This window comes from Balaenoptera musculus, chromosome 11 (genome assembly GCF_009873245.2).
Source record: "Balaenoptera musculus isolate JJ_BM4_2016_0621 chromosome 11, mBalMus1.pri.v3, whole genome shotgun sequence".
Classification (NCBI taxonomy): Eukaryota; Metazoa; Chordata; class Mammalia; order Artiodactyla; family Balaenopteridae; genus Balaenoptera; species Balaenoptera musculus.
The window spans coordinates 53071055-53084260 of NC_045795.1; the positions used below are offsets into that span (position 1 = coordinate 53071055).

At 35.1% G+C, this 13206-nt stretch overlaps 1 protein-coding gene across 2 annotated transcripts in view; it reads left to right on the forward strand.

The window, feature by feature from the left end:
- The window catches only part of LOC118904512 (programmed cell death 6 interacting protein), a 62627-nt gene that overhangs the window by 34308 nt on the left and 15113 nt on the right, over positions 1–13206 (forward strand). For both annotated transcript variants that reach the window (XM_036870726.1, XM_036870727.1), the window contains exons 8-12: positions 625–847; positions 2178–2301; positions 4342–4519; positions 8445–8556; positions 9449–9618. In XM_036870726.1, coding sequence (XP_036726621.1) covers positions 625–847; positions 2178–2301; positions 4342–4519; positions 8445–8556; positions 9449–9618 — 807 coding nt within the window. The remainder of the gene's footprint in view (positions 1–624; positions 848–2177; positions 2302–4341; positions 4520–8444; positions 8557–9448; positions 9619–13206) is intronic.

The window sequence follows — 13206 nt, forward strand, 5'->3', positions numbered from 1 at the left end:
CTATTTTATCTGGTGTTACTCTACCTAACACCACCTAAGTAATTTGAACCCTAACTTTATGTGAGGCGTGTGTTCATCTTATGTATCACAAGGGCAGCCTTTAAAGAAAAAATTCCTATTGGTGCTGACACAGCATGCTTCCTTGTTGATTTCCTATGTTGCATAATTTTTTGCTGACTCACCCTTTTCATCACGGGTATAGCCCTTTGAGGTTCCTGCCTTCATGTGGAGGGTGAAAGGGATGTTTCTTAGTTTTCTGTCTTATGTAGTTTCAAGACCCCTGTCTTAAGTCTCTCTGAGAGCTTTTAATAGCTCGTCCTTTGGGTACAGAAATACCCAACAGTCAGAGCCAGCTTTCCTCAATCAATGTCAGCTTATAGTTTTGATTTCTTTTATTTTCTTTGTAATTCATTCATGTCTTTAAAGGAATATCTGCTCTGTATTATTCTTCATTTTTTGATATTTTGGTATTTTGTGATGGGAGAATTTCTAGGCTGTTCTGTTGACCACATTTCTAGTAATGCCAGTCCTCAAAGATTTTTTAAAAAAACCAGTGCTTGGATACCTGGTTGAAAAAAAGAAAGAAAATATTCTTTTTTTTTTTTTTTACATTTTCTTAACTAGCATGCGGCAGAATTGATTAAAACAGTGGCATCTCGCTATGATGAATACGTCAACGTGAAGGAATTTTCTGACAAAATCAACCGTGCCCTTACTGCAGCAAAGAAGGATAATGACTTCATTTATCATGATCGAGTTCCAGACCTTAAAGATCTAGACCCTATTGGCAAAGCCACACTTGTGAAATCTACGCCAGTCAGTGTACCCATCAGCCAGAAATTCACTGGTATGTCAACTGTTCAGAGGCACTTTAATCTTATTTATTTTTTCTGCAGTTTAATCTACTTTTTGTAGCTAAAATCACATAATTGCGATTGTATGCTTTGAATATAATTTGCATTCATGTTGTTCAAAGTGAATATGAGAATAAAAATTACAGTGAAATTTTAAGATGGGAAGTAAATGGTAGTAAAGCATGAAGTATATATACAACAGAGTCAGAAAACTTGAAACTGTGTGTCTGAGTAATGATAATGACTTCAGTGAGCATTTGTCTTTTTGTTAACATTTGTTATTTAAGATTCTGCTAATAAAATAAACATACATAAACATGACTTTAAACATAAACTTCTGGAGTCATGGTTGTATCAAATGTTATAATATCCTTGAATATTGTAGGTATATGCAATATTATGGTAGCCTCTAGCTGAGATGCCAAGGATAATATTCTAAGTTATTGGGTGGTTATTTTACAGTTGGCCATCTGTATCTGTGGTTCCACAGCCATGAATGCAAGCAACTGCTGATTGAAAAATATTCACATAAAAAAATTTCCAGAAAGTTCCAAACAGCAAAATTTGAATTTGCCATCCTCTGGCAACTATTTACATAGCATTTACATTGTATTAAGTATCATAAGTAAGCTAGAAATGATTTAAAGTGTTTGGGAGGATATGTGTAGGTTATATGCAAATACTGTGCCATTTTTTATAAGGGACTTGGGCATCCACGGATTTGATATCCGCCGGGGGTCCTGGAACCAATCCCCTGCAGATACCAAGGGACAACTGTACTTATTCCTATTTAACAAACACAAAGTGTCTACCATGTACCAGAAACTCTTTTCAGCACTTTACAAATATTAGCTCATTTATTTCTCAGAACAACTCCATGAGACAGGTACTATTATTATCCCCATTTGACTGATGAGGATACTGATGCAGAGTGGTTAAGTCATTTGCCCAAGGTTGCAGAGCCAGGAAGTGGTAGAGCTGGAAACCATAGCACTGTGGCCCACTCAAGCAGTTTCATCAACAAATAAGCATTGTTTTCTCCTGTGTAGATCTTCTTCACCAAAGATCCTTTAAACTTAATGACTAACACATCTTTAAAAGCTAAGAAAGTTAAGTTCAAAGAAAAAGCTTTCGTTATCATTGTCCACGAATATGGTGATCTAAAAATTCTCTTCATCATTGTATTTTCAATAGTGATTTAGTTTTGTTCTTTAAATATTTGTAGACTTTTAATGTGAATATTGGAAAGGAAATATGAGTAGTCACTTTACAGTCTGAGTTTTTGTCTTAAAGTTTTGTGGAAATTTTGATTTCTAATTTTAGATCTGTTTGAGAAGATGGTTCCTGTGTCAGTGCAGCAGTCTTTGGCTGCCTGTGGTCAGAGGAAAGCTGATTTAGTTAACAGATCAATTGCTCAAATGAGAGAAGCCACCACTTTGGCAAATGGGTAAGTAGAGCTTAACTTTCATAAATTTATCTCTAAAGTTCTGATGTTTTCTGATTGATTATTTATGAACGTTGTAGTTTTCTGAGCTCAGAGCTGAATGTCAAGGATATTTGAAATAACAAATATAGACACACACACACATTTCTTGGGGACACTATATTTACTGAACCCTGGCAAATGTATTATAGTTGGAAGAAATTTAATTACTGAAACAAAGTGAAAATATTTGACCATTAATTTGTATTTTAGGAGATATTTATTTGAGGGAAATGTGAAGTAGAAATTAACTTTCAAGGTTAAGATACATGTACATTCAGTATTCTGAAACAGTTTTTGTTTTTGGTGGATTGAAGACTAAGAAAATAATACATTGTTTTAAAAAATATATTAAGTATAATTTTCACACAATAAAATACACCCATTTTAAGTGTATAGTTCAAATCTTTTTGATAAATATGTATACCCATGTAACTACCACCACCATGATCAAGATAGAGAACATATCCATCACCCTAAAAAATTCCCTCATGCCTTTCCATTCAATTCCTCCTCCTCTACCCTCTAGCCACTACTGATCTGCTCCCTGTCACCATAGGTTAGTTTTACCTTTTATACAATTTAATATAAATGTAATCATTATAGCATGTGCAATATGTACATGACAGTATATAGTACATTATATGCAGTAAATAGTACATTATATATGATATATATTGATAGTGCATTATATACAGTGTATAGTATTGCTATAGTATGTATAATATGCAATACTTGCAGTATGCACAGCATGTAACAGTATATATTAAAAATGTGTTGGGCTTCTTTCACTTAGCATAATCTATGTTTTATGTATGTTTGATTCTTTTTATTACTGAGCAGTATTCCTTTTTATGGTTAAGTAGTTTGTTAATTCTTTCACCTTTTGATGGACGTTTCAGTTGTTATGAACACTGATGTACAGATCTTTGTGTGGACATGTTTTATTTCTCTTGGGTAAGTAACCTAGGATTAGAATTGCTGAGTTGTATGGTTAGTGTATGTTTAACTTCACATGAAATGTCCAGATGGTTTTCCAAAGTCATTGTTCCTGCACTGTTTGAGAAATGCACTTGCTCTGCATTCTCATCAGAATTTAGGATTGTCAGTCCTTTAATTTTAGCCATTTTAGTGTTTTTGTAGCAGTATCTCATAGTGGTTTAATTTTCATTCCCCTGATGACTAATGATGTTGAGCAACTCTTCATGTGCTTATTAGCCATTCATATGTCTTTGTGAAGTGTCTGTTGAAATCTTTTTGCTCGTTTTCAGAAACTGAGTTTTTCTTCTTAATCATTTTTAAAGAGTTCTTTACATATTTTAGAGGCAAGCCTTTATCAGAAATGTTACTGAGAATGTTTTTTCCTAGTCTTGTTTGCTTTTTCATGTTTTTAATTTTGATGAATGCATAGGTTTTGACCTCATTTTACTTTTTCCAGTGAGAAAGCAACATAAGTTTACTCTAACATCCCCTCCATTATGTAAATGAAATAATAGAATAATAGTTATTGTGCCACAAAACCGAACAGATGAAGATGCTGTATTAATACATAGATCAACTATGTACTCTTGAAATTTTGCTTAGATGATATGAAATTATAACCATTTTGTGTATTATATCTGTTTTGTCACTGACAGTGTAACAATCAGGAGTGTGATAAAAGATTGCATTTTTAAAATAGAATTTTTGACTTTTAATTACTTAGACTGAAAGAAGTTAAGTTTACCTGTGAGCCAAAGGTATCTAGTATATTTTAATGCATATTTCTTACCTTTTAGCTTTCAGTTCTGAACTGTGAACCTAACTTAACACTTTAATGAGTTTGTTTTAATTTTATCAATCACTGATTTTCTGTTTTTCCTCTACATTTGCTTTATGTTTCCATTGACAGGGCTTACCCACTTTTTTGGAGTGCTAACTCTGCTGCTATTGATTTGGATATAGGAGATCAGTGTTTTAAAGGAGGGTTAGACCTCTAGATGACATAGTATCTCATTTTTTCAGGGTGTTAGCTTCACTTAATCTTCCAGCAGCAATTGAAGATATATCTGGAGATACTGTACCTCAGTCTATACTGACTAAGTCCACATCTGTGATTGAACAGGGAGGCATCCAGACTGTTGATCAGTTGATCAAAGAGCTACCTGAACTTCTACAAAGAAATAGAGAAATCCTAGATGAGGTATGTTTTAAGAGATTTGCTTTTCAGGTAAAAACTTTTCAGCCCCTTGGTGTCCAGCAGGGATTAGGACTCAAGGCTTCTTCCTATTGGGTTTCACAAGGTAGCACTCATCATTTAGGTGACTTTGCTGTGGCCCAGACAGAGTCTGCTCTTCAGCCTCAACAGGAATTCTGATTGAGTGAAAATGGGGTCATATGTGTCTTAAGGGTATATAAATGCACATTACTGAAACTCGTACGACCATTGTGTAAAACTAGTATACTGTGAGAAATTACTATCACACAAACTGTTCAAGCTTTTCATAATTAATTCTTTTTTTTTTCCTATGAAAGATTAGGTCTCTGGTGAACAACGAATCAGACTAAGGAAGTTAGGCTATCAAATGTTTTATAAGCCCACTATACCTATCTTTTAGTAGAAAGGAGATTTTATCAATAAGAATGGAACACTAAAGTTTTTTGGCTAAAGACAGCTATTTGCCAATGTTATTCTCCTTTTACTGTGCTTTCACCTAATTGATACATTTGTTTCTTTATTGATACATTTGTTTCTTTAGCTATAAATATATTCAGGCTGGTTATTTTGGCTTTTGTCAGTTTAGGAGTCACGTCTTTTTTAGGTGACTCCTGTTCTCAATGCTTTAATTCATGTTTTGATCTTTCAGGTAACTATCAGAGGATGTTGTATTTACATCATATCCAAGTACTTTGGGGCAAAGACGGAGTACTTAAGTACTTATGACAGTGTGAACCTTGGGGATGAGACTATATACCTTCCAGGGTTATTTAAAGGATTAACTAAAATAAAACAGAAATATTAATGTGGAAAAAAGCTCATCTCATAATTAAGGAAAAACTGGCTTTATTAGTGTATATGATATGTCTGTTGTCTGCCTATCTTAATATGAAGGATTTTTATTTATTTTATTTGGTGTTCCTAACAGCCTTATGAGTCAGAGTCACTGTTATTCTGTCAGTTGTGCTTGGAGAGTCTCATTTTAAGTAAGTTGTAAGTTGTGAAGCTGATACTGTTTTTGAGTGTTTATATCTGTGGTAGCAAATTTAATTTTAGTCTTGATTTTGAGAAAATTTAAAGTGTCCACTAATTTTTTAAATGATAAATTTATCTTGCTTGGGAGCTATTGGGCCCTTTCCATCTTAGATTCATGGATTCTGTTTCTTCAGTTACTCTTTTTTCCTCCATTCTCTCCTAATGAATTCCTGTTAGATTGATGGTGGTGCTTCTGGGTCAGTTCTTCACATCTCTCTCTTAAAAAAAAAAATTAATTAATTAATTAATTAATTTGACTGCGCTGGGTCTTAGCTGCGGCACTCGGGATCTTTGTTGCCACCTGCGAGATCTTCATTGCAGCATGCAGGATCTGGTTCCCTGACCAGGGATCGAACCTGGGCCCCCTGCATTGGGAGCATGGAGACTTAACCACTGGACCACCAGGGAAGTTCCACATCTCTTAAAGTTTCTATTACTTTTTCTCTTTGTGCTCTTGTTCTTTCTGGGAGATTGTCTCAGGCTAGCCATCCAGCTTATTAATTGGCTGGACATTTCAGATAAACGGAATCATGTCTTTTGAGTGTTTTTGTCATAAAAGGGTGTTGGATTTTGTCAAATATTTTTTCTGTGTCTCAAGATGATTATATGGGTTTTTTCCGCTTCATTTTACTAATACAGAGTATTACATTAATTGATTCTTTGATGTGAACCACCCTTGTATTCCTAGTATATCCCACTTTGTCATGGTGTAGAATCCTTTTAATGTGCTGCTGGATTTGGTTTGGTAGTATTTTGTTGAGTATTTTACATTTATATTCATAAAGGATATTGGTCTGTAGTTTTCTTGTGTCTGACTTTCAACTTGTGTGTCCTTATGGTTGTGTCTTTTGTAAATAGCGCATAGTAAGGTTTTTCCTTTTCTTTTAGTTTGACAATCTTCATCTCTGTAGAGGGTTAAATCCATATATATTAGCTGTGATTATTCATATATTTGGAATCATGTTCTTCTATATTTTGTATTTTCTACTTTCTCACTCTTTTGATTTCCTTCTTTTTTTGTCCCTCCTCACCCTCACTTTTTCCTGGTTTTATTGAGTTTCCTCCATTTCTTTCTTTCTTTTTTTCTTTTCTTTTTAACAGCATGGAAGTTGTACACTTATTTTTCTTCTTTAAAGTTCATTATGATGTGTCTGGGTGTGGGTTTATTTTCATTTAAATTGCTTGATATTCTGTTGGATCCGGTGAATTTGAGGAGTTGTGTCTTTCATCCATCCCGGACAGTTCTTAGTTTTCACTTCTTTCAATATTACTTTTTCCCTGTTCTCATTATTATCTCTTTCTGGATCTCTGATGTTGAATCTTCTCCCTTTATTTTCTGGGTCTTTTAACCACTTGTATTTTCTGTTGCTCTGTGCTTCATTTTGCGTGATTTCTTCTGGTCTGTCTTCCAGTTCACTGGTTCTCTTCAGTTATATCTCAGCAGTTTTTAACTATCCATTAACTTCCTAACTTTTTCATTTTATTTTTTTCATTTCCAGAAATTTTATTTGGTTCTTTTTCAATTCTTCTCATTCTCTTTCTCCTGTCATACTTTTATCTCTTATTCTAAACATAGTAAATATATTTATTTTATATTCTTTATTTTATCATCTTAGTATCTGTGGTCTTTGTGCTTTGGTTTCATGATTTGTTATTTTTGCTGATTTTTTGCTAATTGTGGTTTGTTTCCTCTTATTTCAGTGTTTTTTGTTCTTTGTTTTTGTTTTGTTTTGGTGTGTTCCTGTATTTTAAGACTGTTAATTTGGAGGGTTTTTTTTTTTTTTTTTTTTTTTTTCTTTGTGGTTAATCTTTTACTCTGAAATTCATCTTAGGACTTTGTGTCACACAGGTATTATGATTTCCAGTTCTAAGTTCAGGCTTTTGATTAGGAATCTTAAGGTGATACTTCTTTTCTATTTAGAGCCAAGATTCAGACAGGTAAGTTCCCTTCTCTCAGGCAGTTCTCCTTTTTAAAAATTTGTCTACCGAGTGTCACCCATTTGGAAGTGACCCAGTTTGAGGGAAGATCATGCCCTTGATCTAACCTCCTCCTCTTATTAACTCCACCTGTTTCTTGTCTCCTATTCATGTTCTGTTAAATTCACCCTCTAAGCCATTAGAGAATGTGTAGTAGGTGAACTATGGACAGTAGGCCAGTTCTACCTTGTGGCCTGTTTTTATATGGTTCACTAGTTAAGGATGATTTTTACCACTTCTAGAGAATTATAAAAAAAAGAAAGAGAAGAAGAATATGTGACAGAGACTATAGTCCACAGAGCCTAAAATATTTACCCTAATGTTTGACACAAAAGTTTGCAGACCTCTGCTCTAAGCTATCAGGAATTAGCAGATACCATTGACTCTAGCACTTGTGTCCATTGGTGGATTAGCACTTGTGTTTCAGGCCCTCTACTATCCTGTCTTCTCAGCTATGCATTAGAAAGGCATTTTTTTATATGTTAATTTTCAGTTTGTTGTATTGGGAGTGAAGTCTAAATCTTTTATTTTCATGAATTAATCAGTTTTCTCTCTGTTTTGTTTATGGCTTCAGTGGTCTAAAGGCTTTCTATTTGTTTTAATCTTAAAAACATCCTTGTTTAAAGTAGTCTTGGTACATGGATGTGCATAATCTCTTAGTCTTCTTTCTTAATTTTACTGAGTAAGGTAATGGCTAACCTAGTCTTAAATTTTTACAAGATTTTTTGTTAAATGTAACTTGGGTTTCTGCAACAGAAATTATTGTACTAATTTATATTCTAACCAGTACTGTAGGAGCTCACTAATTCTCACCTGTATTGAGTATGATCATTTAAAAAATGTTTTAAATTTTTTACACCAGAAATATTTCATTGTTGCTTTACCTTCTTTTTAAAAGTCACTAAGACTGTTGGATGAAGAAGAAACAACTGACAATGATTTAAGAGCAAAATTCAAGGAACGCTGGCAAAGGACGCCATCCAATGAACTCTATAAGCCTTTAAGAGCAGGTAAGAATGTGCATAAATGACTTTGACTTGAGTAAGTTCTCAGTTTGGATCCACGTTTTTTGCTTGATTGAAGTAGGCTCTGATGTAAACGTGTTTTTTTTGAAACTGCTATTATGAAAATCCAGGTGTTTTTCTTCAGTTGCGTGTAAGACAAAAAATAACAAGGGTAATCCACGTTCATTATGAGAAGTTCAAATTCTTAAGAAAGTAAAAATTAAAATGATCCTGTAATAACTCTCATTTCCTATTCCAAGCTCTATGCATATTTTAAAAACATAAATGAGATTGTATTATATATATGGTTTTGTAATTTCATTTCACTTAGTAGTGGGTAGTAAAAGATGAGTTTTAATAGTTAACCTGAAACCAAATTATTATTTTTAAGACTTTGAATATTAAGATTTTGTGCTTGTTAAGATAAATGATGTCTAGACTTGTTTTATTTCTCTGTAAAAGTAATTAATACTATTGAGATTTTTCTAAAAATATATCCGCTTTTCTTTTAAGTCAGATTTAAGGAGTGATCCTTTGAGAGAGGAATACTTTTGAAATAAGTTGTGACAATTTTTGGAGTGAATGTTACCTTTCTATATTCACAAGTTGTAGGAAAAGATTAGACTAATGTCGATTGGCTTTTATTTGGTGGACAGTAACCACAAATGTATTTTAAGGTATAACTGTGCTTTTGCTTTATAATTGATTTTGTCATTTTTCCAAAACCAAAAATGCAAAGACTAATAGCTCAGTTTCTATTATCTAGTGAATTGGGACTTATAGAAGGGGGAAACAAGTAAAGTTGGAGAAGAGAATTAAAAGTACAACCAGCTCATATACATTACTGTTAAAATCAGTACTGTGCTCTGGTAACATTTTTTTTTTTTCCCCTCCACAGAGGGAAGCAACTTCAGAACTGTTTTGGATAAAGCTATGCAAGCAGATGGACAGGTGAAAGAGCGTTACCAGGCTCACCGGGACACCATTGCACTTCTGTGTAAGCCGGAGCTGGAGCTGAATGCTGCCATCCCTTCTGCTAACCCAGCGAAGACCATGCAGGGCAGCGAGGTGAGGACATGTATTTTGATGTGGGTGATCATTTGCTTATGTAAACTATGTTCAAGCCATTATATACAATGAATTACCAATTTTTTTTCTTACTGGCATCTTTCTAAAAATGCTGATGTACATTGAGGTGCTTGTTTTTAGAGTAGCATGATATATACACTGTGTAAAAAGTAATTATATTAATACTACTACTATCCTGTAGTAATAATTTCCATGTATTGAATGCCTCCTATGAACTGGGTACTGTATTCTAGGTACCTCATATGTTCACAGGTTTAATTCAAATTTTATAAAAGGGAGAGGCTTGGAAGTATAGGAACTTCCTTGAAGTGGAAGGACTGGATTGGCCAGATACTCTTCTGACCACAGATTCTTTGTTTCTTACATCATTCTGTACCACCTTCCACCATATTCCACTGGGAGTACCTCTGAAGGGAAAGTTGTCAAGGTGTACTTGTTAATCTAATAAATGGATAACATCATCATGACATTTCTACTGGTGACAGGAAGGAGAAAATCAGTAGTGGGGCGTGTGATTCGTTAAGTCCCAAAAGGGGAGAGTGTGGGCTGATCACTGTGAAGTAATGTAGGAGGATAAGAGGAGACCCGAAGCACACAGGAAAATAAGCCAAAGGGCAAGAGATGGTGCTGAAGACTTCTTGAAAAAGGTGCATTTCCTGGGATAGTAGTTCTCAGAAGTTATCATTGTCATTCCTTATTTGTCTTTGCACAGAAGCATTTCATGTATTTACTCAGCTAAGACTTAATGAATAGCTACTGTTTAAGGCACTATGCTAGATGCACATAATATCCAGCCTTTACTCTCAATTCACGATCCAGTGTGGAAGATGAGACATATACAAGGATTACTGTAATACAGGGTAGAAATTGAAAAGTGTCGCAACTACACTGTGAGAATTTAGGTGATGAAATACTTATGTTCCAGCATTTGGAGCTCCTTGCTTAGGAGGCTTAAGAAATTGGCACTTTATGAGAACAGTAGACAGGCAGAAAAGTGGACATGTGTAGGATCCGAGAAGATTGAGTGAGTGGGTGTGTCCAGAGTGGCTCCTGAGGTTCTGTGGAAGCAGCCCCCGAAGTGAGGAGAAGACGGCGCTGGTGGGTGGGCACAGAGCCTGCGTCTCAAGGCAGGGGTGCCTGAGGGAACAGTGACTGCCAGTTAGATGCTTTGAGGATGTGGGGGAGAAAAGGAAGGTGGTTAGAAGATTAACTTGTGAAGAACAGAGCCTGCAGACCCATAGAACAGCAACACGTTCTGGCCCCTTTTTATTTTAGAAAAAACATCTCTGTTTAGTATCCTCGTTTTTTCTTTTTAAAGTGTCACATGCATGACTCAGAACTTTATATGATTTTTGTCCTTTTATTCTCCTGCTTTCTATAGAAAAGCAAAAATGGTCTTTGCTAAGCAAAATCAGAATGAGCATGTACTGATATGTTATTTTATTCAGTAGTAGCTGCTTTGTTAATTCACAGTGGTATTACATAGGGGAAGAAAACTTTTATAGTCAATATGAAGTGATTTTACTGAAACTAGATTTTCTGCAGAGAGGTGAGGTAATCAACAATTTTCAGTGTTCTTAATATTCATTCATCATGTGCCTTTATCAGAAAAGGCAAACATCATGTGTTTATTAAAGCTATTTCAGATAGTTATCATCGTAGTTGGTGACACATTAGCCAGAGTTTTTATGAGAAAAACTCAACCATTTGAATTGCTGATTATTAAAGTGATACAAAGTACATGTTTTATTAAGAGGTCCAAGCATAACAGGTGGGGCTGTTTTTTTCTCTCATTATGAACAGGCCAACTAACTAGTTATTTGTCTTTGTTCTGTTTGGGCATCTGGTTTTAGGTACTTAGAGGATCTTAGTTTTTATACTATGTAAGAGACAGTCAGTCTATTTCAAGATAATAGTGTTCCTGACTTTCAGCTTTGTTTACTAGACTATTTTTTAAGACCAATTCTGCATATTCCTTTTTCTCCCCCAGCTTTATTTCACTTGGCTACTTAAACATTTTCTAACTTTTGTTAGACATAACTTACATATAGAGGAAAATGACATTTCTTACTCTCCTAATAGCCAAGCAACCTTCACATAGGGTCATAGTCATGGTTGAGGTTCCATTATCAGTTCAAATATGCCAACAGATAAAACTGTCACAGCCTTTTCAAATTTATATGCTGTTATATTCCCCCCAACGCAAAATGTGTCACATAGTTACAGAAATAGTTGTAATTCAGCAAAATAAGGGATACTTAATTCTTGGTCTGTTCCTTGTTGTTACTCTCCTTGTCTGAGTGCTTAGATGCCTAAGCCTCTTTAGTCCACAGTGCACATGAAGTATAGAGTTAAACCATGAAACCTAACTAACAGTTGATAATAATGGCTACTACTGACTGAACACTTAGCCTGTTAGAAATTACATTGAGCACTTTATATGGATTATTTCATCTTTACAACAGTCCTGACATATAGGTACTATTATTCTTGTTTTGCAGGTGAGAAAATTGAGTTTTCCAGGTAAACTGCCCTTGGTTATACAGTAACTAAGCCCATTATATTCACTAAGGGAGTGTAGTCAGAGTTGAAGTATTTTTTTCGATGTCATCATATTTCACTTTGCTAGACAACTAGTTTCATTTGTTTCTGTATTCACGTTTTGATTTAATTTTGTGTTTTGGATGTGTAAAAGGATATTCATGATTCAAAAATTTCATGCAGAGAAATCTCACCCCTTTTCTTTCTACCTTGTTCCCATCTGCTCTATGTAAGTAACAATATTCATTAGTTTTTGGTTTGTGCTTAGTGCTTTTATTTTTGTGAAAAATACATATGCACACAGTTACATATCATATATTATGTGTGTGTATAGCTTTATATTCTGATTTCCCTTCTCACTCAAAATGCGACATACCTTTTTTCATTTAACAATATGTCCTGGAAGTCATTTGGAAGCAAGACTTTGCTCCACTTTGTCTAACATCAAATTCCACTAGATCTCTTTAATAGACTTTGCGATGTCCATCCAGGTATGATTCTTTCTCCTCTTCCTTCCTTTTAGAGTGTCTGTGGTTTGATGCTTCTTGGACCTCTAAGACCATTTCTTTGCACTGCTCTGCATGTTAAGAGACTGAATTTAAGATAGGACACTTAGGAGATATGGTGGTAACAGAGGCCAAAATGTAGAAGAAACTTGAGACTTTTCCTCAGGTCTTTGGTTTGCACATGGGAAGGTCGCCCTGGACCCTCTTGTCAGGGAGCTAACTAAGGCCATGGACTGAAGAGCCGGACAGAGCTTCTTAGAAACAGGCAGTAGGTGAGCAGATCCTTTGGAGCTGGAAGTGCTGCTGGTAGGAAGACAGACAGGGGTGTAGATGGGGTTCATGGACTGCCCCTTCTTCCTTTGTCTTTCCCCACTTTCTTTCTATGAGCATCCCTGGGGCAAGCAGAATAGGGGACTTGGGGTTACTGTTCTCCCTGCTGGTCCTAGCAGAAGTGTGAAGAGATGTGAGTGAAAGGGGGCAGCTCATGTGTGGCCTTAGAGGGCGCTTGAACACTCTAACA